The sequence below is a fragment of the Cherax quadricarinatus genome, chromosome 4 (genome assembly GCF_038502225.1).
Source record: "Cherax quadricarinatus isolate ZL_2023a chromosome 4, ASM3850222v1, whole genome shotgun sequence".
Classification (NCBI taxonomy): domain Eukaryota; kingdom Metazoa; phylum Arthropoda; class Malacostraca; order Decapoda; family Parastacidae; genus Cherax; species Cherax quadricarinatus.
Genome location: NC_091295.1, coordinates 18463265 through 18489953, shown reverse-complemented (window position 1 = coordinate 18489953; position 26689 = coordinate 18463265). Strand labels below are relative to the sequence as shown.

At 38.4% G+C, this 26689-nt stretch overlaps 1 protein-coding gene across 1 annotated transcript in view; it reads right to left on the bottom strand.

The window, feature by feature from the left end:
* Positions 1-25961, bottom strand: part of LOC128684196 (soluble calcium-activated nucleotidase 1) — a 56860-nt gene extending 30899 nt beyond the window's left edge. Inside the window, exons 1-6 of the mRNA XM_070094860.1 lie at positions 25751-25961; positions 25279-25516; positions 18736-18881; positions 15828-16003; positions 6977-7109; positions 3190-3433 (exon numbers count right to left, since the gene is read on the bottom strand). Of these exons, the coding sequence (XP_069950961.1) occupies positions 3190-3433; positions 6977-7109; positions 15828-16003; positions 18736-18873 (691 nt within the window). The 5' untranslated portion in view covers positions 18874-18881; positions 25279-25516; positions 25751-25961. The remainder of the gene's footprint in view (positions 1-3189; positions 3434-6976; positions 7110-15827; positions 16004-18735; positions 18882-25278; positions 25517-25750) is intronic.
* Between the last annotated feature and the right edge of the window lie 728 nt (positions 25962-26689).

Sequence of the window (26689 nt, the reverse complement as noted above, 5' to 3'; positions counted from 1 at the left end):
ATTTGGGCCTAGATATGAGAGAATACATCTATGTGGTATGTGTGCACCACATAAAACAGATCCTGCAGCACACTGTGCATAATGAGAGAAAAAAAATGAAATCATGATTTTTCGATTAAAACAGCAACTTTGCAGTGTTTTTTCGTATGTTTTTTATAGTTGTATTTGCGATTTCTTGGTCTCATTTGATAGAATGAAGACATATTACAGAAATAGAGATGATTTTGATTGGTTTTAGCATTGGAAATGGCTTGAAACTGAGCTCAAAGTAGCGGAAATGTTAAATTTTTGCCGATATTCAAGAGTAAACAAACGACCTCACACGTCTAATACACATCAGCTGGTGGGTCTAATATACATTCACAAATATGGTGATGATATTTATACAATTATTACAGTATTGCATAACAGTAAATCTTCTATTTTTTGGTGTGAATAAAAATTCATTATGTGAATAAAAAAACAAAATGGAATTTATTTGTAAAGCCTCAAAACATAACTAATGAACAGAGGAAATGTTAGTTTAGTGCCAGGAATGCCTACATTGTTCATTCTGGACCCTATTTTGAAATTGGAATATTTTGAACTTTGTGTTAAATTGGCCAAATTAACAATTTCCGATCACTTTATTTTGTAGTTGAAACAGTTGACTTGGCGATTTCTTGTGCTCAATCGATAGAATAGAAGTAATACTAGTGAAATAGCTAAGAATTTGGTTGATTGGAATAATGTAATTGGACTAAAATGGGAGTCAAAGTCGGCAAAATCGCCGATTCGTAAATATCGCTGACACATCAAAATTCGCGAGAGCATAATTTCGTAAATTTTCCACCAATTTTCGTACTTTTTGTTTTATTACCTTCACAAAAAGATTCTCTACGATTTCATAAGAAAAAATAACAAATTTTTTTTTTTAAATATCTTGGACACTGGTGCGTGACTCCAGATTTGGGCCTTGGACCCTGAAAGGGTTAAGGGCAATGTGTGGTGTAAATATTATGCAGAAAATTCGGAGTGTGGAAATTAGGAGAAGGTGTGGAGTTAATAAAAGTATTAGTCAGAGGGCAGAAGAGGGGTTGTTGAGGTGGTTTGGTCATTTAGAGAGAATGGATCAAAGTAGAATGACATGGAAAGCATATAAATCTATAGGGGAAGGAAGGCGGGGTAGGGGTCATCCTCGAAAGGGTTGGAGAGAGGGGGTAAAGGAGGTTTTGTGGGTAAGGGGCTTGGACTTCCAGCAAGCGTGCGTGAGCGTGTTAGATAGGAGTGAATGGAGACGAATGGTACTTGGGACCTGACGATCTGTTGGAGTGTGAGCAGGGTAATATTTAGTGAAGGGATTCAGGGAAACCGGTTATTTTCATATAGTCGGACTTGAGTCCTGGAAATGGGAAGTACAATGCCTGCACTTTAAAGGAGGGGTTTGGGATATTGGCAGTTTGGAGGGATATGTTGTGTATCTTTATATGTGTATGCTTCTAGACTGTTGTATTCTGAGCACCTCTGCAAAAACAGTGATAATGTGCGAGTGTGGTGAAAGTGTTGAATGATGATGAAAGTATTTTCTTTTTGGGGATTTTCTTTCTTTTTTGGGTCACCCTGCCTCGGTGGGAGACGGCCGACTTGTTGAAAAAAAAAAAAAATATATATATACAGCGGAGCCTCTACTTACAAGTGCGTCCACGTGCGAGTTTTTCCAGATACGAGCAGCTGCTCGGTCGATTTTTTGCTTCCAGTTGCGAGCAAAATTTCCAGATGCGAGCGGGCCTCAAGGGAGGTTAATTGCCACTGGTGAAGGGGCTCTTGCTCTTGATCTAAGGAATTGGATCTCAGTTGTTTGTTGGACTATTTTATTGACACTTGGGCAATGCATGATGAAAAGATGCTTCTTAACGTACACCAAAAATTAAATAAATCGGACCATAAATAACGGAGTTCACTTCACAGCCATTAGCCTCCCCTTAGCGGTATATTTTCATATGGTTTTATGGTTATTCTAGTTCTTTTGGTCTCATGTGATAGAATGGAAGATATACTACAAAAAGAAATATGATTTTAATTGGTTTCACGATGAAAAGTACCTTGAAATTGAATTTGGCGACATCATGAGGTAGCAGTGGCAGACAACATGAAGCAGCAGTGGCAGACAACATGAAGCAGGAGTGGCAGACAGCATGAAGCAGCAGTGGCAGACAACATGAAGCAGCAGTGGCAGACATCATGAGGTAGCAGTGGCAGACAACATGAAGCAGCAGTGGCAGACATCATGAGATAGCAGTGGCAGACAACATGAAGCAGTAGTGGCAGACATCATGAGGTAGCATTGACAGACAACATGAAGCAGCAGTGGCAAAGTGTAGCATTAAGAGTGTAGCAATTAAGTGAAGCATTAAGAGTGTAGCACTTATAAGTCACTCTGTCTGACTTTTTTGGGTTATCCTAGGTTCTCTACACATGTAGTCAGGAGCAGGAATGGCCGTTGTGGTGGCTCTATAAACCCCAACAACAATGGCTGCTGTCACCACCACTAGCCACATACCTAATGACTCGTATTTTATTCATTCTAGTGTATACATCATGTTTCTATGTTACTAATATTGTTTATTATGTCATATTACATGAATTGTGATAGATAAATAAGCTGTAGAGTTGATATTAGGGAAATTATTAAATTATTTTCTCATGCCTGGAATTCCACTGGAACGAATTAATTTCAATTAATTTAAATGAGGAAAATTGACTCTGCAAACGAGCAAATCCAGTTGCGAGCAAGGTCATGGAGTGGATTAAACCCGTAAGTAAAGGTTCCACTGTATATATAGAGGGTGGAAGGTAAGAGGGGTAGAGTTATTATAACCAAAATTCACTCCTGACTGACCTCAGTAAATGTACTAAAAGAAATGTGTTGATGATATCAAGTACAAATGTGTACCATATCTATTAAGCAAAACATTTGGAAAGATTAATTTCTATAATCCTGAAAAAAAAAAAAAAACACTAGGTTTTATGTCACCCCATTTATTGGCAGTTTTTAGTCATTCAATTCTAAAAAGCTATTACTGTTCAACAACAAAACAAAAGTTAAATGTTTAACAAAATCCTTAAAAGATGTCATAATACTGATACCTTTTTTCAAGACAGAGATGATGCTAAATAACTTAAGAAACAAACATCTCAATTATACATTACCTTTATTTTCTCTGCCACTCCCATCTGGAAGGATAACCCATGGAATAGCCTTGTTATGGTGAAGATCAATTTCATATACTATGCCAGTGCGGTCGTCCACCGCATACAACTTTCCGTTAAAAACAATCAGTTCTGATAGTTCCATTCCGCGACCTCCATAAGCCATGCTGGACATCAAGGTTATAAGGTCCTTATCCCAGTCCACGCTGATGTCTTGATTTTCTATACTGACAGTAAGATACCCCTGAAAAAAGACACTGCTGAAAAATACTGATACCAATATATTTATGATTCTATAGGTACTGTACAACCCCTGTGAGTTTAGTGAGAATATTTTGAGGAGTTGTTAAATGTTGATGAAGAGAGGGAGCAGTGATTTTATGCACTGGCCAGGAAGGTATAAGAACTTTTAGGCATGAAGAAGAGCCAGATGTGAGTGTGGGGAAGTTGTGTGAGGCATTGGGTATAATGAAGGAGTAAAGCAGCTGGAACTGATGGGATCATAACAGCAATGTTAAAAACAGGGGAGGGGGGACACAGTTTTGGAGTGGTTGGTACTCTTGTTCAATAAATGTGAAAGAGGGGAAGGTGCCTAAGGACTTGCAGAGAGCATGTATATTTCTTTCATATAAAGGGAAGGGGGACAAGAGAGTAAAAATTATTGGGGAATAAGCCTACTGAGTATACGTATCTTGTATAGTGTATGGTACGGTTATTAGTTTTAGAATGGGTAGGGGATGTGTAGATCCAGTGTTTACATTGAAGCACATAAGTGAACAATATTTAGATAAAAGTAGGTAAGGTTTCGTTGATTTTATGGATTTAGAAAAGGCTGATGATAGGGTGGCTAGGGAAGCAATGTGGCAGATGTTGCAAGTGTATGGAATAGGTGTTAAGTTACTAAATGATGTAAAGAGTTTTTATGAGGACAGTGAGGCACAGGTTACGGTGTGTAGGAGAGAGATATATTACTTTCCAATAAAAGTAGGTCTTAGACAGGGATGTGTAATTTCACCACAGTTGTTTAAAATATTTATAGATGGGGTTGTCTAGGTAGTAGGTTGGCAGACAGCAACCGCCCAGGGAGGTACTACTGTCCTGCCAAGTGAGTGTAAAACGAAAGCCTGTAATTGTTTTACATGATAGTAGGATTGCTGGTGTATTTTTTTCATCTCATAAACATGCAAGATTTCAGGTATGTCTTGCTACTTCTACTTACACCTAGGTCACACTACACAAGCATGTACAAGCATATATATACACACTCCTCTGGGTTTTCTTCTATTTTCTTACTAGTTCTTGTTTATTTCCTCTTATCTCCATGGGGAAGTGGAACAGAATTCTTCCTCTGTAAGCTGTGTCATAAGAGGCGACTAAAATGCCAGGAGCAAGAGGCTAGTAACCCCTTCTCCCATATACATTACTAAAGCTCAAAAGAGAAACTTTTTTCTTTCTGGGTCACCCTGCCTCGGTGGGATACGGTTGGTTTGTTGAAAGGAAGATCGGGTTGTAAAAGAAGTACATGATAGGGTGTTGGGGAGAGGGGTGGGATTAAATTATGCAGATTCAAATACAAAATGGGAGTTGATACAGTTACATTTTGCTAATGATACTGTACTTTTGGTAGATTCTAAAAAGAAGTTGCAAAGGTTAGTGGACAAGGTTGGGAGTGTGTGTGAAGGAAGAAAATTGAAAGTGAATGTAGATAAGAGTAAGGTGATGAGGGTATACAACAATTTAGATTAGGAAGAATTGGATATCAGACTGGAGGGAGGGAGTATGCAAGAAGTTGATGTGTTCAGATATTTGGGAGTAGACTTGTCAGTGGATGGGTTTGTGAAGAACAAGGTAAACCACAGAACTGATAAAGGAAAAAAGGTGGGTGGTGCACTGAGGTATCTGTGGAGACAAAGAAGGGAATGTATGAGAGAATAGTAGTACCAACAATGGGTGTGAAGCATGAGTTATAAATATTGCAGCAAGGAGGAGGCTGGAGGCAGTGGAAATGGCATGTCTAAGGCAAAGTGTGGCATAAACATTATGCAAAGAATTCGTAGTATGGAACTTAGGAGGAGGTGTGGAGTTACTATAAGTATTATTCAGAGGGCTGAAGAGGGGTTGTTGGAATGGTTTGGTCATTTAGAGAGTATGGAACAAAATAGGATGACTTAGAGGGTGTATAAATCTAGAGGTCACCCTAGGAAATTATGGAGGGAGGAGGTAAAAGAGGTTTTGTGTGCAAGGGGGCTTGAATATACAGCAGGCATGCATGTGTTAGATAGGAGTGAGTGGAGATGAATGGTTTTTGGAACCTGATGAGCTATTTTAGTGTGAGCAGGGTAATATTTTGTGAAGGGATTTAGAGAAACCAGTTAGCCAGATTTGAATCCTGGAGGTGGGAAGCACAATGCCTACACTTTAAAGGAGCAATTTGGGATATTGGCTGTTTGGAGTGACATTTGAACTGTCATATCTGGACGCCTCTACAAAGGCAGTGATTGTGTGAATGATGGTAAAAGTTTTTCTTTTTTTGAGTCACCCTGCCTTAGTGGGAGATGGCTGATGTGTTAAAAAAAAAAATAATAATTTAAGCTTTAATACAAACATTCACAAATATATTTAGCATGTACAGTATGTCAACAGAAAGCAACTGCTCTTTGTTAAGTAAAGATAGTACATATTAACCCTTTGACTGTCGCAACCCCAAATCCTGAGGTGTCTCCTGGTGTCGCAAAATATTTGAAAAAAAAAATTATTTTTTCTTATGAAATGATAGAGAATCTTTTCCCGATGGTAATGACACCAAAAGTAAGAAATTTGATGGAAAACTTACGGAATTATGCTCTCGTGAAATTAGCAACCTCGGCAACATTTACGCATCGGCGATTTCACCCACTTTGAGCCCTATTTTCGGTCAATTCCATTCTTCCAGCTCACCAAACTCATAGCTATTTCTTTAGAACTTCATTTATTCTATCAATTGAGTACAAGAAACTGCCCATTTACTAATTTCAACTACCCAATAAAGTGGTCAGAAATTGGCAATTTGGCCAATTTCATGCAAAATAAAAAATGTCATTTTCAAAATAGGGTCCAGAATGAACAATGCAGACATTCCTGGCACTAAAATAACATTTTCTCTATTCATTAGTCACATCTCCAGGCCCCTGATATAATCCTCTTGCTTTCTATTTTGAAGTTTTATTCACACAAAAAATAGAAGATTTACTGTTATGCAGACTACTGCAATATTGTAATAATTGTATAAATAATGTCAACCCATTCGTGACTGCATATCAGAATGGCTAGTTGGACATTTATTGGACAATTTGTTTACTCTTGAACATCGGCAAAAATCAAACATTTCTGCCACGCTGAGCTCTATTTCAAGATCCTTTTCATAGTAAAAACCAATGAAAATCACTTCTATTTCTATAATATGTTTTCCATTCTATCAAATGAGACCAAGAAAACAAGAATACAACCATAAATATTATATGAAAATACACCTCAAAGTTGGCGTTTTAATCCAAAAACACAGTCGGATTTTTTTTTCTCTGCTGCAGGATTTTTTTTATACTGCACACACTGACCACACAGACCCATTCTCTCACATGTGGGCCTACCAGCTTTCTCCTGCTTGATTTGAAGCCGCTAGAATTTTTGAGTATAGTATATACGTCAAACACATTGGCTCGTAAGACGTATATATAGGACCAAAACAGTCAAAGGGTTAAAATAAAGCTACAAAAAAGCAGGTAAATTTGTTAGTTTAGCAATACAGTACCTTTTTCATATGACTGATCCATGTGTTCTTCTCAGTAGGGTGTTTAGAGTTGGTGTCAAGATCAGTAACTATTGCAATACGATATTTAATATATCCTCTATCACTGTACACTGGTGATGTTAGAGGGTAAGTGCTGAAAATAAAAAATTACTATTTGTTAAGTTACAAATAATTACAAAGTAAAAATGTGTTAAAATTAATAATGACATTATTATAATGACGTATTAAAAGAGTCCAATGACAAGCTACCTTTTCTAGACATCCTCATTCACAAAGTAGATAACCTAAGATTTTAAGTTTACCAGAAACCTACAAATAAAAATGATCTCACACACTTCTATCCCAGTCAAGATACTAAGATCAAAAGAGGCATCATCATCGGATTCTTCCTAAGAACGTTCCGAATTTGTAGTCCTGAGTTTCTTGACAAGGAATGTACATACATTCACCAAACCTTCACTGATTTACATTTTCCTTTCCTTTTCATCAAAAATTGTAAGAAAGAGTTCTTCAGATCATTAATTCTCCATGCACCAACACCACTCCTAACAGAATTATAATTCTTCCCAACGTTCAAAGCCAGGTTGCTTTGAACGTTTCTCAAGTACACGTACTTGTACAAGCTAACACTAGAGTCACCATCACTTCCAGCACTTCAATAAAAACCTAACCAGGACAAAATCCAAGCACCATGAACCAGTTAACGCAGGGGTTTACACTATACCCTGTGGAGGCTGCAACAGGATTTATGTAGGTGTCACAGCAATAAACCTCAAAACCCGCCTCAATGAACACATTTATGCATGTAGGAGTGATAACTTGAACAACGCCTGCGTACAACACTGAAATTCCACCAATCATCTCATGAAATTCAGGGACACCTGATTAGTGGTCAAAGAAACTAATTTCCGCAGACGCAAGTGCCTTGAATCAGCACTAATCGCCGTTTCTAATACAATTAAACAAAAAGGCAGCTTCACCATCTCTGAAGTCTTAGTAAGAATCCTCCTGAAAACAGTAAACCCTGCCGTCTCTCCTGCTAATACTACACAAGCACATTACAGAGGATGAACATTGAAACAGGCCTTCTCTAATCCAGCCTCCAACAGAAATATCTAACTTATTTTTATGTTACCCAAGTAATAGCTTTTATATCCTTTTACTCATGTGCAAGTTATTTGTTCTACCATATTGTATTACCACTACTACTACAACTGATATACTACTATTACTGCCACTAGTACTGCACCTCACTCTAAGCCTATATATACCCTCTGTGTCCATGTACTGTTTGTAACGGCTTGACAAAGCTCCTGGAGAGTGAAACATCGCCACAATAAAATGTCACATTAGTTGCACTTGTGTCCATTTACTTTACATTAAAAAATACAATTACAACAACTGATACTACATTATCATTTTCATTTTTGAAGAATTCACAATTAACCCAGTGCATAAAAAATTCTGACACAGTTTGAGGTCATTCTGAACCCAAGCAGCAACTTTATACCGGTCCAAGATTGGCTAAAATGTCAATTAAGTTTCATCTCCAGTTTTTCTGTGAATGGTTCAATGGCCCACTCTAGGAATCACAGCATATCATTTTTACCACTACAAAAATCGTCCTACTTTTCAATTCTAATAGATTTCTATTTTATGTACCTATTAGCCCTTTCATGATCCACAGGCCCTCTCAGAGACTTGTTTTCAGGGTCTCCCCAATTTCAAAAAAAAAAAAAAACATAATTTTTTCTTGTGGAAAGATAGAGAATCTTTTCCCGATCATAATGACACCAAAAGTATGAAATTTGATGGAAAACTTAGGAAATTATGCTCTCGCGAAGTTAGCGGTCTCGACGATGTTTACGCATTGGCGATTTTGCCCAATTTGAGCCCTATTTTCGGCCAATTCCAGTGTAGTAGTCGACAAAAATCATAACTATTTCGCCAGAACTCCAATTTTTCTATCGAAAGAGTACAAGAAGCCACCCATTTACCGATTTCAACTATCCAATACAGTGGTCAGAATTCAGCAATTTTGCCAATTTCACACAAATTTCAAAAGATGCCAATTTCCAAATAGGGTCCAGAATAAACAAGAAAGACATTCCTGGCACTAAAATAACATTTCCTCTGTTCATTAGTCATGTCCCCACGCCCCTCTTACATTCTTTTGCTTTCCATTTTGAATTTTTTTTCTCACAAAAAATAGAAGATTTACTGTTACGCAGACTACTGCATTAGTGTAGAAATGGTATAAATAATATCGGCGCACTTGTGAAAGAATATTAGACTCACCAGTTGACGTGTATTGGACACTTAGTATGATTTGTTTACTTTTGAACTTTGGTAAAAATTGAACATTTCTGCTACTTTGAGCTCAATTTCAAGGTACTTTTCATTGTAAAACCAGTCAAAATCATCTCAATTTCTGTAATATGTCTTCCATTCTATAAAATGAGAAGAGGAAAACTAGAATACAACAATAAATACCATCCGAAAATACAGTGCAAAGCTGCTGTTTTAATCCAAAAACAGAGTCAAAGTTTTTTTTCCTCATTACGCACTGTGTGCTGCAGGATTTTTTTTTTTTTACTGTGCACACTGACCACATAGACCCATTCTTTCATATGTAGGCCTACCAGCTTTCCCTCACTAGATTTGAAGGTGCTAGAATTTTTGCATACTAGTATGGCACCAACCCTGGCATGCAAGCCATACTAGTACGACCGAAACCCTGAAAGGGTTAAAGCTATGCTCCTTGACTTTAGCAACCAATTTTCAGCTTTTGAGAATGAAGATGCCATAGGGAGGTGGCAGTTTCTTGGAGTCACAAAGATTTTCATTTTTCAAACAGTAGTATGTATTTTGTACTGGTTCTGATGAGCTACTAAGTACACGTAATTCCTACCAACATTACCAAAACATAAGAGACAGCTGTAGTGGGAAGGTAGACATCATTGGTATAATAGAATCACAGTTATCTTGTAATTTGGAGCATTCTAAGAAACCATTTAGATGCAAACCACACTGCTAGGATAGGGTCTCTTTTGCAAGCTATTCCCAAAGCTCTGCATCCTTATGAAAGGAAAAATACCTAGGCCTCTTTACAAGATCAGAAAGTCCAGATCATTCATCCACACCATGTTCCTCTGGCTTTAGGTCTTACCACCTACTCCAGACTTGTCTCTAGCTAGGTGAAACAATTCCTTATATCTTACACCCAAAGTGAGGATCCTTAACACCAGTGGTGGTCTGGGTCCTAAGCAAAGGTATTTCATTTCCCTGGACGTCATGGAGGAATATAAAGTACAATTACAACTACCTTCTCCAGACAATATGATATTGTACTCCATATCAATGCTGATATCTTCCTTGGTAACTGACTTGTATTATTACCTAATCCTCTGGTGTCTTGCCCTCACAGCTTGTCACCAGGCCTTTTATATACGTATTTGGGCAATGTTTGTGTGTTAATTTGAATTTATTAGTGCACAGTACTAGGGATGAATGGTAATCACTTTCCCTCTACCACGTGAGGATTAACCCTTTCACTGTCGGTCCTGTAATATTATGGCTTGCAAGCCAGTGTTGGTCCCGTAATATTACGCCAAAATCCTGGCTTCAGATTTTGTGGGAGAAAGCTGGTAGGCCTATGTATAAGAGAATGGATCCGAGTGGTTAGTGAGTGCAGTATGAAAAAAATTCTGCAGCATGCAGTGCATGAGAGAAAAAAAACTCCATGTTTTTGGTTTAAAACACCGACTTTGCAGTGTATTTTTGTATGGTATTTATAGTTGTACAACACACAACACACTACACACTACACACAACACACAACACACTACACACAACACACAACACACAACACACAACACACAACACACTACACACTACACACTACACACTACACACTACACACTACACACAACACACAACACACTACACACAACACACAACACACAACACACAACACACAACACACTACACACTACACACTACACACTACACACTACACACTACACACAACACACAACACACTACACACTACACACTACACACTACACACTACACACTACACACTACACACTACACACAACACACAACACACAACACACAACACACAACACACAACACACAATGTATTCTCATTTTTGTGATCTCATTTGACAGAATGGAAGATACATTACAGAAATAGAGATAATTTTGAATGGTTTATGGACTAAAAGTAACTTGAAATTGGGCTCAAAGTAGTGGAAATGTTCGATTTTTGCCAATGTTCGAGAGTAAACAAATCATGTCACGTGTCCAATACACGTCAACGGGTGGGCCTAATATGCTTTCACAAATGTACTGATATTATTTACACCATTTTTACATAATGCAGTAGTCTGCATAACAGTAAATTTTCTATTTTTTGTACAAATAAGAATTCAAAATGGAGAGCAAATGTAATGTAAGAGAGACCTGGAGACATGACTGATGAACAGAGAAAACATTATTTTAGTCCTAAGAATGTTTGTACTGTTAATTCTGGACCCTACTTTGAAACTGGCCTTACTTGAATTGTGTATGAAACTGGCCAAATTTCCAATTTCTGATCACTTTATTGGGTAGCTGAAATCTATAAATGGGCAGTTTCTTGTATTCAGTTGCTAGAACAAACTGAGTTCTAGCAAAATAGCTACGAGCCCGAAAATAGGGCTCAAAAGTGGACAAAATCGGTGATGCGTAAACATCGCCGAGACTGCTAACTTTGTGAGAGGATTATTCCATAAGTTTTCCATCAAATTTCATACTTTTGGTGTCATTATCATCTGGAAAAGATTCTCTATCATTTCATAAGAATTTTTTTTTTTTTTTAAATTCGACACCGAGATCAAGTTTTCCATCAAATTTCATACTTTTGGTGTCATTATCATCTGGAAAAGATTCTCTATCATTTCATAAGAATTTTTTTTTTTTTTAAATTCGACACCGAGAGCAAGTTTGCGAGCAGGGTTCCCAACAGTAAAAGAGTGAAGGTGTCCATTGGCCAGGGCACTGGAAAGGCTTACACTTATCGTCTGTGTAACCAACCAAGCCTGATGGTTATAGGTGGTAACCAACTTGTGCAAGAAAGGTATAAAATACCAACAATATGAAAGTTTAGACATGTGCAATATGTGGATATCTTTATTGTAGACGTTTCGCCATCCAGTGGCTTTATCAAGACGAGTGGTTTTTGGAACCTGACGAGCTGTTGGAGTGTGAGCAGGGTAATATTTTGTCAAGAGATTCAGGGAAACCGGTTAGCCGTGCTCAAGTCTCGGAGGTGGGAAGTACAATGCCTGCACTTTAACCCTTAAACTGTCCAAACGTAGATCTACGTTTGCACACGTAGCGCTCCAAACACAGATCAGTGTTTTATTTTCATTCCTTCAAATTTGGCACAATAGGCTTGAGTTGCCTAGACATGAAAGAATGGGTCTGTGTACTCGGTGTGTGCAGTATTAAAATAATCTGGGAGCACTTAGTACCTTGTGGGAGCACCAGTTAGAGCAATTAGTGTGGCAAACACCAGGGATTCACTGACGCCATGTCGCATTAACACTCCCATTTTAAGAGGAAAATAAAAATAGGTTAGATAAATATACAAGTGAGTGTGGGTGGGTGTGAGTCGAACCTGACTAGCTTGTGCTACTAGGTCTGATGTCATGCTCCTTCCCTCAATGGATGTGACCTGACTAGATGGGTCATTGGTCTAAGCTGGGGGGGAAGGGGTGACATGGACCTGCCTTGCATGGGCCAGTAGGCCTGCTGCAGTGTTCCTTCTTTCTTATGTTCTTATGTATTCGGCAGGCTGGCTGGCTTGCTTTGGCTGTCTCTGACTGTCTCTCTGTCTATATCTCTATCTGTCTATATCTCCATCTACATCTCTGTCTCACATGCACACATAAGTACAGTTATTATACATAGTGTAAACTATCTAGGATAACCCAAAAATTCCAGGCAAAGATAGACAGATAGATAGACAGACAAACAGATAGACAAACATGTTTGTGTGTATCAGTGAAAATAAATAAAGCCAGGGTTCCCCCGAGTGCCCATTTATCAAATGTCACTGGGCTGTCAACAGATGTCATAACACCATTCTGCAAGGAGTGTGATATACTATACTCCAGGCAGACAGATAAGCAGAGACAGACAGCCAGACAGATAGACAGACATGTTTGTGTATAACAGTGATAACAAATACGTACAGCGAGGGTTAGCTAAATACAAGAGTGAGTGTGGGTGGGTGTGAGTTGGACCTGACTAGCTTGTGCTACTAGGTCTGATGTTGTGCTCCTTCCTTCAATGGATGTGACCTGACTAGGTGGGTCATTGGTCTAAGCTGGGGGGGGTGACATGGACCTACCTTGCATGGCTGGCTGGCTGGCTTTGGCTGTCTATCTATATCTCTGTATCTGTCTATATCTCTGTCTATCTGTGTCTCTCTCACATGCACACATAAGTATACAGTTATTATACACAGTGTAAATGTTCATCTGTCAATGTGATTGTGACTATTTGAGCACTATTTCAGTACCTAATATTAGTGTCAGAACAAAGATTTGCTATGAAATTACAAGAACTATTATAAATTGAAATTATCAGAACATAAAAAATATATAAATTAAAAAACGAGAAAAAAAGGTATATCGGCAACACTTCTGCAAGCAGCAGGAGTCAATGTTGCCGTCAGGCGAGTATCCAGAGCCAACTTCATGGTCTTATATCTTGGTAAGTACTGACCCTAAAATTTTTTTTAATCCTATAACATGTAGAAAAATGTGCTCTTCATTTTAAAAGAAAAAAATAAACGATTTTTTATTTTTCAAAATATTCGGAGTGCCACGCAAGTGAACGTGGATCTACGTTTGGACAGTTTAAGGGTTAAAGGAGGGGTTTGAGATATTGGCTGTTTGGAGTGAATCTAAACTGTCGTATCTGAGCACCTCTGCAAAGACAGTGATTATGTGTGAATGATAGTGAAAGTGTTGAATGGTGATTAAATTCTTTTTTTCGTTTTGGGTCACCCTGCCTCGGTGGGAAAAGGCTGATGTGTTAAAAAAAAAACTTGACCAGATGGTTCTCTAAATTCTGATATTGACTCCACAAGGATAATTCAGCTCCTAATGCATGCACTTGATTATGAAATATTGTACTTGATGTTTCATCAGCTGTCTGTCTGCATGTATTTGCATGCAGGAATTTTCTGACAAGACCACCCCTGATACAAGAGGCAAGTCTTTGCCCAGAGTCTACAGAATAGATCCTCTGCCTCCATCCAAGCAGACAGGTCTATTTTACAATTCAGTTTCATAAATCACCCATGTAACAGGTTGAGAATTTCCTGACTCAGTGCTCTGCCCTTTGTTTCCTAATTAAGATCTTCAGCTACCTCGGCCATGATTTTGGGTACTGGTGGCTGAAATCCTATTAGTGGTTAAAGGAACATGGATTTACTAAAATGCCAGATTATTTTTATGGTCTGTATTGAAGGGACTCGAGCATTCCTGACACTGGTGATGAACAGATGACATGCAACTTCAATAACTCTGAGGTAGTCAATAGGCTTTAAGCCCAATTAACTAACCAACAAACTACAGCCCACCATATAGTTGCTGTTAATACTTCCACCAGCTATAATTTGCATCGTGTGAATAAACACCCAATGCTGACACTGTTCCCCACTGCAACAGCTGCATTGCTCAATACCTGTCACAATAACAGTACACACAACCACTGTCAGGTACACACACACACACACACACACTATAACCATCACCTACCTAATAGGTGCCACCAATACTACCACCAGCTATAACTTGTAGTGCCGTCTCAGATTCATGAGACGAAGTGAGAGGGAATGTAAGGAGTGGAAGGGAATGTGAGAGAGGGAGAGAGGTAAGGGAAGAGGAAAGAGGAAATGGGGGAGGAAGGAAATGAAAAAGGGACTCATAAGAGTACTGTATATTTCACTGTTAAAAAATAAATAAAATTACATCAAATAAGACCACCAGATAATGGAGAATACAGAATAAAATTAAATAAAACAAATCTAGATAATGACTGATGCAGAACAACAGATCTCCAGATAATGGGTGGTTGGTTAGTATCAAATGCAATAATATTCTATATGTGCTAATTTCATGTATGTGTGGTGGGCTGATATTTGTATGGTAGTGAGTGATAATGAAATATGGGTATAATAATTGAGAAGTTGGGTGGTAGGGAGAGTAGGAGGAGGCAATAGGTACCCACATGCTCCAGTACACCAAGCACCACCCTCACACAGCCCTCCTCACAATACCCTCACACAGCCCTCCTCACAATACCCTCACACAGCCCTCCCCACAATACCCTCACACAGCCCTCCCCACAATTTCCTCACAGCCCTCCCCACAATACACTGACACAGCCCTTCACATAATGCCCTAACACAGCCCTCCCCACAATACACTCACAACCACCATCTATAATAATCCAACACTTCTGAATTATCTGCAAACTTTTATTATTATGATCTATGCATGAGAGGAGAAGGAAGTAATGTTTGCTATCATGATGGAGGGAGGGTATCTGCCACACCACAACGTAACTAACCCCTATGAATACTGAGGCTTCACTGCACAGGACACCACTAAACTTTCATAGATGTACCCTCACAAAGCCCAGGTTATTCTAGTGTAGTTAATCTGCAAAAATTTCTAAGAACTGTTGTGACAGCTTAAAGGATTTAATATTCTAATAGCTTTATGGAAACTACAACAGACCAACTAAATGAATCACTTCATGGGAAAGCTGTCTGATCCTTGAATCTTACCTGTTGTAATAAGTAAACCAGTTTTGTTGATGATGGTGACCATGACCATGCTCTTCTCCATGCCCCCACAGATCATTGGTGAGGTTGCTTGTGCCTATTCGAGAGGTTGGTACAATCATAAACAACACCAAGAGACTAATTAGACCAACAACTGCCACTAACGTTACAAACTTTGTCTGAAATATGGACAGAGGTGGCAATGAAATAACAGTTAAATATAAATGAAAATGCACACAAAGTCTAGAACTAAAAGACATTATTACAGCCTCTCCTCACTTAACGACGGAGTTCTGTTCCTAAGACATCAGTAAACGAATTTGTCGCTAAGCAAGGAGCATACTATACTGGTAGTGGGTTTGTGTCAACCATCTTTGATAGTGTTTTAATGTTACCTTTGCACCATTTATAACATTTTTAATAAATTTTTAAATGTTTATACAGTAGTGTACTGTATATTGTAATAAACAGAATAGAGGAAATCAGCTCTAATATATATTATATAGGTATGCATACTGGTCAGAGAGCTCATCGTAAGTCCGAGTTGTCGGTAAACGAGTACATTGCTAAGTGAGGAGAGGCTGTATATACCCTCTGTAATCCTGTGTTGTTTGTAATGGCTTGACAAAGCTCCTGGAGAGCAAAACACTGCCACAATAAAATGTCATTTTAGTTGCATCAGTGTGCATTTACTTAAAATTCTGTTGGCAATTCTACCATTAGGACTTACATGTATGGTACACTACAAGAACTCTCACACTTACAAATTAATTAATACTCCATTGCAATAACTGATGCATATTTTTTTTTTTTTTTTTTTCAACAAGTCGGCCGTCTCCCACCGAGGCAGGGTGATGCATATGCATGTTTATATTTGAGTCCTGCTGCAGATGTAGAAACCATCTATGTAACTGAAGTGCTGATATTTTTCCACAGAAATCATCAGAAGTCAGTCCAAGTCGTCGGTTAGCGAGTACGTCACAAAGTAAGGAGAGGCTGTATTAAGACAAAAGTGACATACTGCATCTAAATGAAACCATAATGGTGAAACATACACAAAATCTTTTAGGTAGCATTCTCCACGTGGAGAAGAGACAAAGTAGGAAGGATCTGCCAATATTGTTAAAAAGTATTACAAGCTACATGCTAGCTATTATTATCAATACATATTTCATTTTTTATTATTATTATTTGTGTAGTGCTACACCACGAGGGTCAGGTCACTGGATTGTCAAATTATAAGTTGCAAAGATTAAGATTCAGTCCACAATTTAACAACTCATGAGAGAAGGAAGAATTTCACGGGATAAATGATGCACTGAAAAATTTACAAAGAAAGCTATTAAATTAAGCAAAAGTATTCCTGAAATAATAAAATTCTTGTAATCAGAGATTTCTCATACATTTAGATAACCAGACTACAAGGCCAAATTCCTTAATATAATTACTAATTTTTAATGCATCAGCACATTACAAGAACTCACTAAATTATCCAAATAAACTTGCTTAACTGAATAAGTAAGTTTATTTAAGTACAGGTTACACATAAGTACAATTATCATACAGTGAAAATTACCTAGGATAATCCCCCCCAAAAAATTAAGCGACTTATTTCCATTTGGGTCCTTGAATGAGAGAAGGCAAAACACCATCAACACTGCACCTATTATTCAATATTAAAGAGGAAGAAATTCTCAACATAAACTATCTAAACTTACTTGGAACAAATCACATTCTACAAGAAAAAAAAAGTTGCTAAACACATCTTAAGAGAGGAAAAAATAAACGAAAAAATAAATGGGATTATACAATAGGAAATTATGTTGATCTAAGACAGTATTTCAGAAAAACAAACTGGAATAAAATATTTAGAGTAATAAATAGATATAAACAAGTTACTGCAAAGCTGCACAAGTTCTGCAACATTTAAGAAATAATATTAAACAGTACACTCTAAGGAAAAAAAGAAATACACAATTAACCCTTAAATGGTCCAAACGTATATATACGTTTTTTCAACATCTGAAAGTATGTAAAAAAATGTAGATCTTTTTTGTTTTACATTTGAAAACGTGTAAAAAACTTTTATCTACATTTTTTTGTTATATTTGAAAATATGTAAAAAAAACTACATCTACTTTTTTAGAAATACGAATTTGAACGTCAATCTGTTTGGACCGTTTAAGGGTTAATAATGATTTAACAGAAGCTGAAGAGCCATGAGAAGGAACAGTGGACAAGAACAATACAGCAGATGTGTGAGCATGTTAGACAGGAGTGAGTGGAGACAAGGGCTTTTTTAACAGTTTGCTACTGTCATAACCAATTCACACTCACAGTACATTACATACATTCATAACCTATAAGTACACCTATTCAAAGTATTTTTCACATTCTGAAAGCCACATCTATAATCTGGGTTGTGTCACTGGATGTAAGTCTGACATGATCAAATTTACATAATCATCAACAGCTACTGTCATGACCAATTCACTCTCGGTACATACATTATAATCAGAAATCAAGTAAAACTATTCCAAGTATTTTTCACGTACCACGATCCATATCCGTAACTCATTGTGTCAATGGCCATGTCAGCAAATATAAACAAAAGAGAAAACATCCCACCTTTCATGCCGAAAGAAATGCTGTGTTCTAGTCATGAAAGCATCCAGCAGGAAGACTGGCACCCTTTCCAGAGAAGCAGCCCATCAAAGTGTTAATATGACTTTGTATAAAAAAAAAACTTGCCATTCTAATAGTGTGTTCTTCAGCCAATGAAAATTTAAAAAAAAAAAAAGGTATGAAAAATTAATTGAAGTAGATGGTAGACATCAGCCATAGCTCTACTCTGATAATAAACTGGTAATTATGCACAACACAAACTAGTTACAATATAAAAAAAACTTACTTGAACATGAAGAGTGGAGTTTCCAACTCTATACGAAAGAGGCGTTCGGCTAAATACCGCTTGCCTCATATCCAGCACCATATTGCTATTATCTAACATTTCTTCAGTTGGCTTTGACATGAGAATTTCAAAATTCATAAACAATTCTGAAAAGAAAATATAGTATGTATAAAATAACAAGTCTTCATCCTGCTGCTCCTCAAAAGGTCTAAGTACAGTGGAACCCCAAATTTTGAACTTTCTTCATTCCAGAAGGCTGTTTGAGTGCCGTTACCGAACGAATTTATTCTCATAAGAAATAATGTAAATTAGATTAATCTGTTTCAGACCCCCAAAAGTACACTTACAAAAGCACTTACAATAATACACTTACATAACTGGGCAAGTTGGAAGCAGTTCGAAATTCAGGGTTCCACTGTAATTTGTAGCATTACATTAAGGGTAATGAAGTTTGCTTAAGTTATTTGCATGCCACTTGGGTAGTGACCAGTTTATAGGTTAGGTTACTGATAGGTTACATAAACCTATTAAAATGTATACAGTAACCACAAACAAATTTTAAATAATTGAACAAGATAACTGACAATACATCTGTCTAGGCAATTGGTTGCTATTCAAATAGCTACAGCTCCAGTCAAAACCAACCCAGCTAAACTGAACCTAACCTAATGAAATTCAATGTAACCAAACCAAACCTAACCTTGCCTTTCCTAAACATAACCTATTACATAACATAAAAAAATATTATACAGTGGTATTCACATCTGTAAAAATTCCACATGATATGGCAAAGCACTGAAAGATGCAAGTATGTGTATGAACATTTATTTAGGCACAGGTACACAAGTACAGTGGACCCTCGGCTAACGAATGCATCGCATAACGTTAAATCCGCCTAATGAAGCGTATGAGCGTAAAAATTTTGGCCCTCCTAACGATAAAAAACTCGCCCAGCGCGATTCATCCGGGACACGTCACGTGTGGCCTGAGCGCGCCTCAGCTGCCCCATGGGTACTAGTGTTTACAAGCCAGCCAGTGCGGTCACATCTATGCATACATTCGGTACATTTCACTTTATCCCAGTGTTTTTAGTGGTTGTAACTGCAAAAGGAGTCTGTGGAGACAAAGAACTTTGTCCTTGGAGGCAAAGAGGGGAATGTATGAGAGTATAGTTTTACCAACGCTCTTGTATGGGTGTGAAGCGTGGGTGATGAATGTTGCAGCGAGGAGAAGGCTGGAGGCAGTGGAGATGTCATGTCTGAGGGCAATGTGTGGTGTGAATATAATGCAGAGAATTCGTAGTTTGGAAGTTAGGAGGAGGTGCGGGATTACCAAAACTGTTGTCCAGAGGGCTGAGGAAGGGTTGTTGAGGTGGTTCGGACATGTAGAGAGAATGGAGCGAAACAGAATGACTTCAAGAGTGTATCAGTCTGTAGTGGAAGGAAGGCGGGGTAGGGGTCGGCCTAGGAAGGGTTGGAGGGAGGGGGTAAAGGAGGTTTTGTGTGCGAGGGGCTTGGACTTCCAGCAGGCATGCGTGAGCGTGTTTGATAGGAGTGAATGGAGACAAATGGTTTTTAATACTTGACGTGCTGTTGGAGTGTGAGCGAAGTAACATTTATGAAGGGATTCAGGGAAACCGGCAGGCCGGACTTGAGTCCTGGAGATGGGAAGTACAGTGCCTGCACTCTGAAGGAGGGGTGTTAATGTTGCAGTTTAAAAACTGTAGTGTAAAGCACCCTTCTGGCAAGACAGTGATGGAGTGAATGATGGTGAAAGTTTTTCTTTTTCGGGCCACCCTGCCTTGGTGGGAATCGGCCGGTGTGATAATAAAAAAAAAAAAAAACTGCAAAATAAATCACCATGGGCCCCAAGAAAACTTCTAGTGTCAACCCTGTGGTAAAAAGGGCAAGAATTAGTATGGAACTGAAAAAGAGAGATTAAAGAAATGTGTGCAAAGTGGGTCGAACTGCAAACCTTTATGAATGAAAATCACCCTAACACAGCTATTGCAAGCCGTGCTGGTGACTGTTACAATGACAATGTTGTGGTCCATTTTAGGCAAATCTTAAAGGAACGCGATTTGTTGTGCGACAGAGGTCCAGTGACTCAAGCTGGTCCTAGTGACATTAAAAGAAGAAGGGAAGTAACCCCGGAAAAGGACTTGCTACCTCAAGTCCTCATGGAAGGGGATTCCCCTTCCAAACAATAACAAGATCCACCATCTCCCTTTCTCCCATCCCATCACTCATCAGCAGATCTTCAATAAAGGTAAATGACGTGTATTCTTTATTTAGTACAGTAGTACGTAATTGTGCAGGTCTTCTTTTTGTGTGTAGGAAAATTTATATTTCATGTGGTAAAATTTTTTTTTTTCATGTTTTGGGGTGTCAGGAATGGATTAATTTGATTTCCATTGTTTCTTATGGGGAAAATTAATTCGGCTAATGATAATTTCGGCTAACGATGAGCTCTCAGGAACGAATTAATATCGTTAGGCGAGGGTCTACTGTACAATTATCATACCTAGTAACATACATACAGTGGACCCCCGCATAACGGACACCTTGCATAACGGACAATCCGCATAGCGGACGCTTTGATCGCTAAAATTTTGCCCCGCATAGCGCCCAAAAACCCGCTCAGCGGCCTTCGTCCGAGACGCGTCCAATGTGCGGCCTGAGCCAGCCTCATATGTTCCGCCGGTGGCATTGTTTACCAGCCAGCCTCCGCGGTAACATTCAAGCATACAATCGGAATATTTCGTATTATTACAGTGTTTTCGGTGCTGTTTCTGGAAAATAAGTGACCATGGGCCCCAAGAAAGCTTCTAGTTCCAACCCTACAGCAATAAGGGTTAGAATTCCTATAGAAATGAAGAAAGAGATCATTGATAAGTATGAAAGTGGAGTGCGTATCACCGACCTGGTCAGGTTGTACAAGAAACCCAAATCAACCATCTCTTCTATTGTGGCCAAGAAAACGGCAATCAAGGAAGCTGTTCTTGCCAAAGGTTTAACTGTGTTTTCGAAACAAAGATCGCAAGTGATGGAAGATGTTGAGAGACTCTTATTGGTGTGGATAAATGAAAAACAGCTAGCAGGAGATAGCGTCTCTCAAGCGATCATATGTGAAAAGGCTAGGAAGTTGCATGAGGATTTAATTAAAAAAATGCCTGCAACTAGTGATGATGTGAGTGAATTTAAGGCCAGCAAAGGTTGGTTTGAGAGATTTAAGAAGCGTAGTGGCATCCATAGTGTGATAAGGCATGGTGAGGCTGCCAGTTCGGACCACAAAGCGGCTGAAAAATATGTGCAGGAATTCAAGGAGTACATAGAAACTGAAGGACTGAAACCTGAACAAGTGTTTAATTGTGATGAAACAGGCCTGTTCTGGAAGAAAATGCCAAGCAGGACCTACATTACTCAGGAGGAAAAGGCACTCCCAGGACATAAGCCTATGAAAGACAGGCTTACTTTGTTGATGTGTGCCAATGCTAGTGGTGATTGCAAAGTTAAGCCTTTATTAGTGTATCACTCTGAAACTCCCAGAGCGTTCAGGCAAAAGAATGTCCTCAAGGATAATTTGTGTGTGCTGTGGAGATCAAACAGTAAGGCATGGGTCACTAGGGACTTTTTCTATAACTGGTTACACCATGCATTTGCCCCCAATGTCAAAGATTACCTAACTGAAAAGAAATTAGAACTTAAGTGCCTCCTGGTGTTAGACAATGCCCCTGGTCATCCTACAGACGTGGCAGAGCGACTTTATGGGGACATGAGCTTCATTAAGGTGAAGTTTTTGCCTCCTAATACCACTCCTCTCCTGCAGCCCATGGACCAGCAGGTCATTTCCAACTTCAAGAAACTGTACACAAAAGCTCTGTTTCAAAAGTGCTTTGAAGTGACCACAGACACTCGATTGACTCTAAAAGAGTTTTGGAAGGATCACTTTAATATCCTCAATTGTGTAAACCTTATAGGTAAGGCTTGGGAGGGAGTGACTAAGAGAACCTTGAACTCTGCTTGGAAGAAACTGTGGCCAGAATGTGTAGACAAAAGGGATTTTGAAGGGTTTGAGGCTAACCCTGAGAGGAGTATACCAGTTGAGGAATCAATTGTGGCATTGGGGAAGTCCTTGGGGTTGGAGGTTAGTGGGGATGATGTGGAAGAGTTGGTGGAGGAGGACAATGAAGAACTAACCACTGATGAGCTGATAGATCAACTTCAAGAGCAAGAGGCCAGACCTGCGGAAACTGGTTCAAAGGAGGGGAGAGAGAAATTGAAGGAATTGCCTACTTCAAAGATTAAGGAAATGTGTGCAAAATGGCTTGAAGTGCAAACCTTTTTTGATGAAAATCACCCTCACACAGCTATTGCAAGCCGTGCTGGTGACTGTTACAATGACAATGTTGTGAACCACTTTAGACAAATCATAAAGGAACGAGAGGTACAGGCCACTATGGACAGATATGTTGTGCGAAAGAAGTCCAGTGACTCTGAAGCTGGTCCTAGTGGCATTAAAAGAAGAAGGGAAGTAACCCCAGAAAAGGACTTGCCTCCTCAAGTCTTAATGGAAGGGGATTCCCCTTCTAAACACTAACACTCTCTCTCCCCTCCTCCCATCCCATCAATCATCACCAGATCTTCAATAAAAGTAAGTGTCATGTAATTGTGCATGCCTTTTTCAGTTTGTGTGTACTAAAATTAACATTTTTTTGTGGTAAAAAAAATTTTTTTTCATACTTTTGGGTGTCTTGCACGGATTAATTTTATTTCCATTATTTCTTATGGGGAAAATTCATTCACATAGCGAACATTTCGCATAACAGCCAGCCCTCTTGCACGGATTAAGGTCGCTATGCGGGGGTCCACTGTATTTGTAAATTACCTAGGATAACCCAAATAAAGTCAAAGTGACTTATTTCCATTAGGGTCCTTGTAATATCTTATTTTTTATACCCTAGCTGTATGATACAGTAGAAGTCAGTCATTATTATAACTAAAATTTACAACAGCTAAATAACTCAACTGTGTGCAATGACCACTGTTTTGTTTTGAAACAAATACAGTGGAACCTCAGTATGCGACCTTAATTTATTCCAGAAGGCTCTTCGAGTGCCACTCCGTTTGAGTATTGAACAAGTTCTTCCCAACCAATTTTCTGTTTGGTTGGCTATCACTAATTGTCATTGGCCCCATTGTGACTTATTTATAGAAATACAAAAAAACACGAAAAATGTGAAGAAACACGAAATAGTTGTCAGCAAAGTTCTGGTAGGTCGTATTTGTTTGGTCAAGTGCTGAGCTTTGTTCAAGTAGGGAGCTGGTTGTATACCGAGGTTCCACTGTATATTATTAAAATGCTGAGGACTGGATTCTAGTCTCTGGTTGGAAGTCACACACATTTTACTGTGCTACACGCATTCTTCATTTCATAAAAGTACTTGCAGTTAATATATCTTAAAATAATAATCTGCACAACAAATAATTACTCTTGCCTGGGTTTGGATACTTTGCTTTTAAGTTAAAAAATAAATAGACAAATTAAGCAAAGTAGTTGTTCTCCATGTTGAACAAAGTTTGAAATTATTACAAAGATTTTGTGTCTATCATCTACATAAGTTTATTTGGATACAGATACACAAGTATAGTTACACAAATTTAGGTGACTATAATTATCATACATTGTAACATGTGTAAATTACCTAGGATAACCCAAAAAAGTAACTCATTTCCACTGGGGTCCTTGTAATATTTTATTATGTATTCAGCAATATTATGTTCACCTTCCATAATACTGTACCATGTATATTACCTCTAGCATTTATAATTGCTTAACTTAACATACCCTTGTACAAGCAACTTACAGGCCTCCATTTATTTTAATCAAGGGGAATAGTTAAACTTGAAGGGATCATATACCACTTGAGGAACTCTTTATTTTAAGCAGAAGGGACCTGCTAAGCCCAGCAAGTAAATTTATTTAGGTACAGGTACACAAATACAGCTGCAAAAATTACCATTCATAGTAATGTGTTTAAATTACCTGGGATAACAAAAAAAAAAGTCAAAGTGACATTTCCATTGGGGTCCCAGATTGAGCTGCAGCAGAACTCTTGAAACGAGTCACAGGTATATTACAGGGGTCATACAATGCCCGGGGAATAGGTGGCATTCAAATTCAGGTTAGATATATGATAGGTAAGTATAGGTTCAGTTCCTTGGATCTAGAACCTCTCACAGCAGTGTAGCTCCCTTAAAGTGTCTAGGACCCTAGTGATGGGAAGAAGTAAAAGAAGATAAATATAAGCTTTATGCAGATTGAATACAGCGGATTCTATAATTTTTTACAAGAGCTGCATTAATAACGTACGTTTTACGTACATGAATGAGAGAGGAATTATATAGATATAACCAAGGATAACCCAACAATATCAATGTTAACATAGTGCCACTGGGGCTATAATTTGCTATCATCTCCATCAACATATTTGCCACAAGTTATCTACTTAACGTCGTTGTAAAAGCTACATGCAAGCCTCACCTCAGATAATAAATAGTAGGAGTATATAGAGTACATTGAGTGTAGTAGTAGCAGCGAGGGAGTGAGAGCAGCAGCAGCAGCAGCAGTGTTGGTGGTGGTGGACGTGGCAAGTTGGTCACTCATCAACACTATCAATATTGTCTCAACTCTTCCTTCCACACCATCCATAATTCATCTACTGTGCTCAGTCACACACACTCGGGGTCTACATTATCCCAGATGCCACTAATGAATCCATCTGAAGGAGATGAAACATAAGAGCACCATCTAATATTAAAAAAATATGACCATTGTTTATTTCAGCCTCACACTGGGACCCTCATCAGCAGACTTATGATGAATTATATTGTATAAAGAAAACTCAGTATACTGTCACTTTCGTAGCTACGACTGTAAGCCTCGTATTCAGTTATGTATATTAATTCAAATTAAGTTTAATCAACAAATATCCATTAATAAACATAAACCATACCACGGGTGGGATAGAACCCGCGGTCAGTCTCAAAACTCCAGACCGTCGCGTTAGCCACTGGACCAGCTAGCCACAATAATATTCGTCCAACTAGGTATATTTCTACACCATAGGAAGGTTAGCATAGGCACCACTGTGACCATAAATGCAAGTTTTTACAGACGAATCTCCAGCTAGCGTTGCCGTGACGAACTCTAGCTCAAGTTCCCTCAAAGCCGTCAACATCACTCACGAAATCGTAATGACACGATTGCAAACAAACCATACCAATCAATCTTAAAATAATGAATCCTATTCAATTCAATTCAAAGTTTATTCTCTATAAGGATTACAATGCTGAGTTTACAGAAATTTGGTTATTGTTTGGTTTAACATGTAGTAAAATTGAGATTACAGAGTGTACCACTAGAACGCTTAGCATGGCTAGGCATATCGGGCATACTTAGTTTTATTCTTAAATGTAAAATATTACAAATTATGAGGTAAGTTGGTATTATGGCTAAGTGACTAAATACTATTTTGTGAGTTTAGCAGTGTGAATGCTTTTGTTTTGGCACAGTATATAGTTTCAGTATTGGAGTATCACAGGATTCATTATATTAAGACTGAGATTAATATTTCTGTTTATGGTCAAATGAGTGTGCGAGTGTAAGTGTGAACCACCAGGTGGTATTCGTGAAGTTAGTTGACGGGGTGTATCAGGGAGATAAGATGTTTTCTAATGGTAGTTATGGAAAATTTTCTAGGGTGCTTACCTGTATGTACCTCAACATTATATACATACCAGTAATCTCATTGGGAGACAATCATATTGTTTACCGTAGTCACCCCGTGTAGACATGTGAGAAAACTTAACCACCCCTGGTCGCACCAAGTGGTCCCCTCGACCTCACAATCTTATCCATATCTATCCGAGACCAGTATGGATTGGGTAGCACC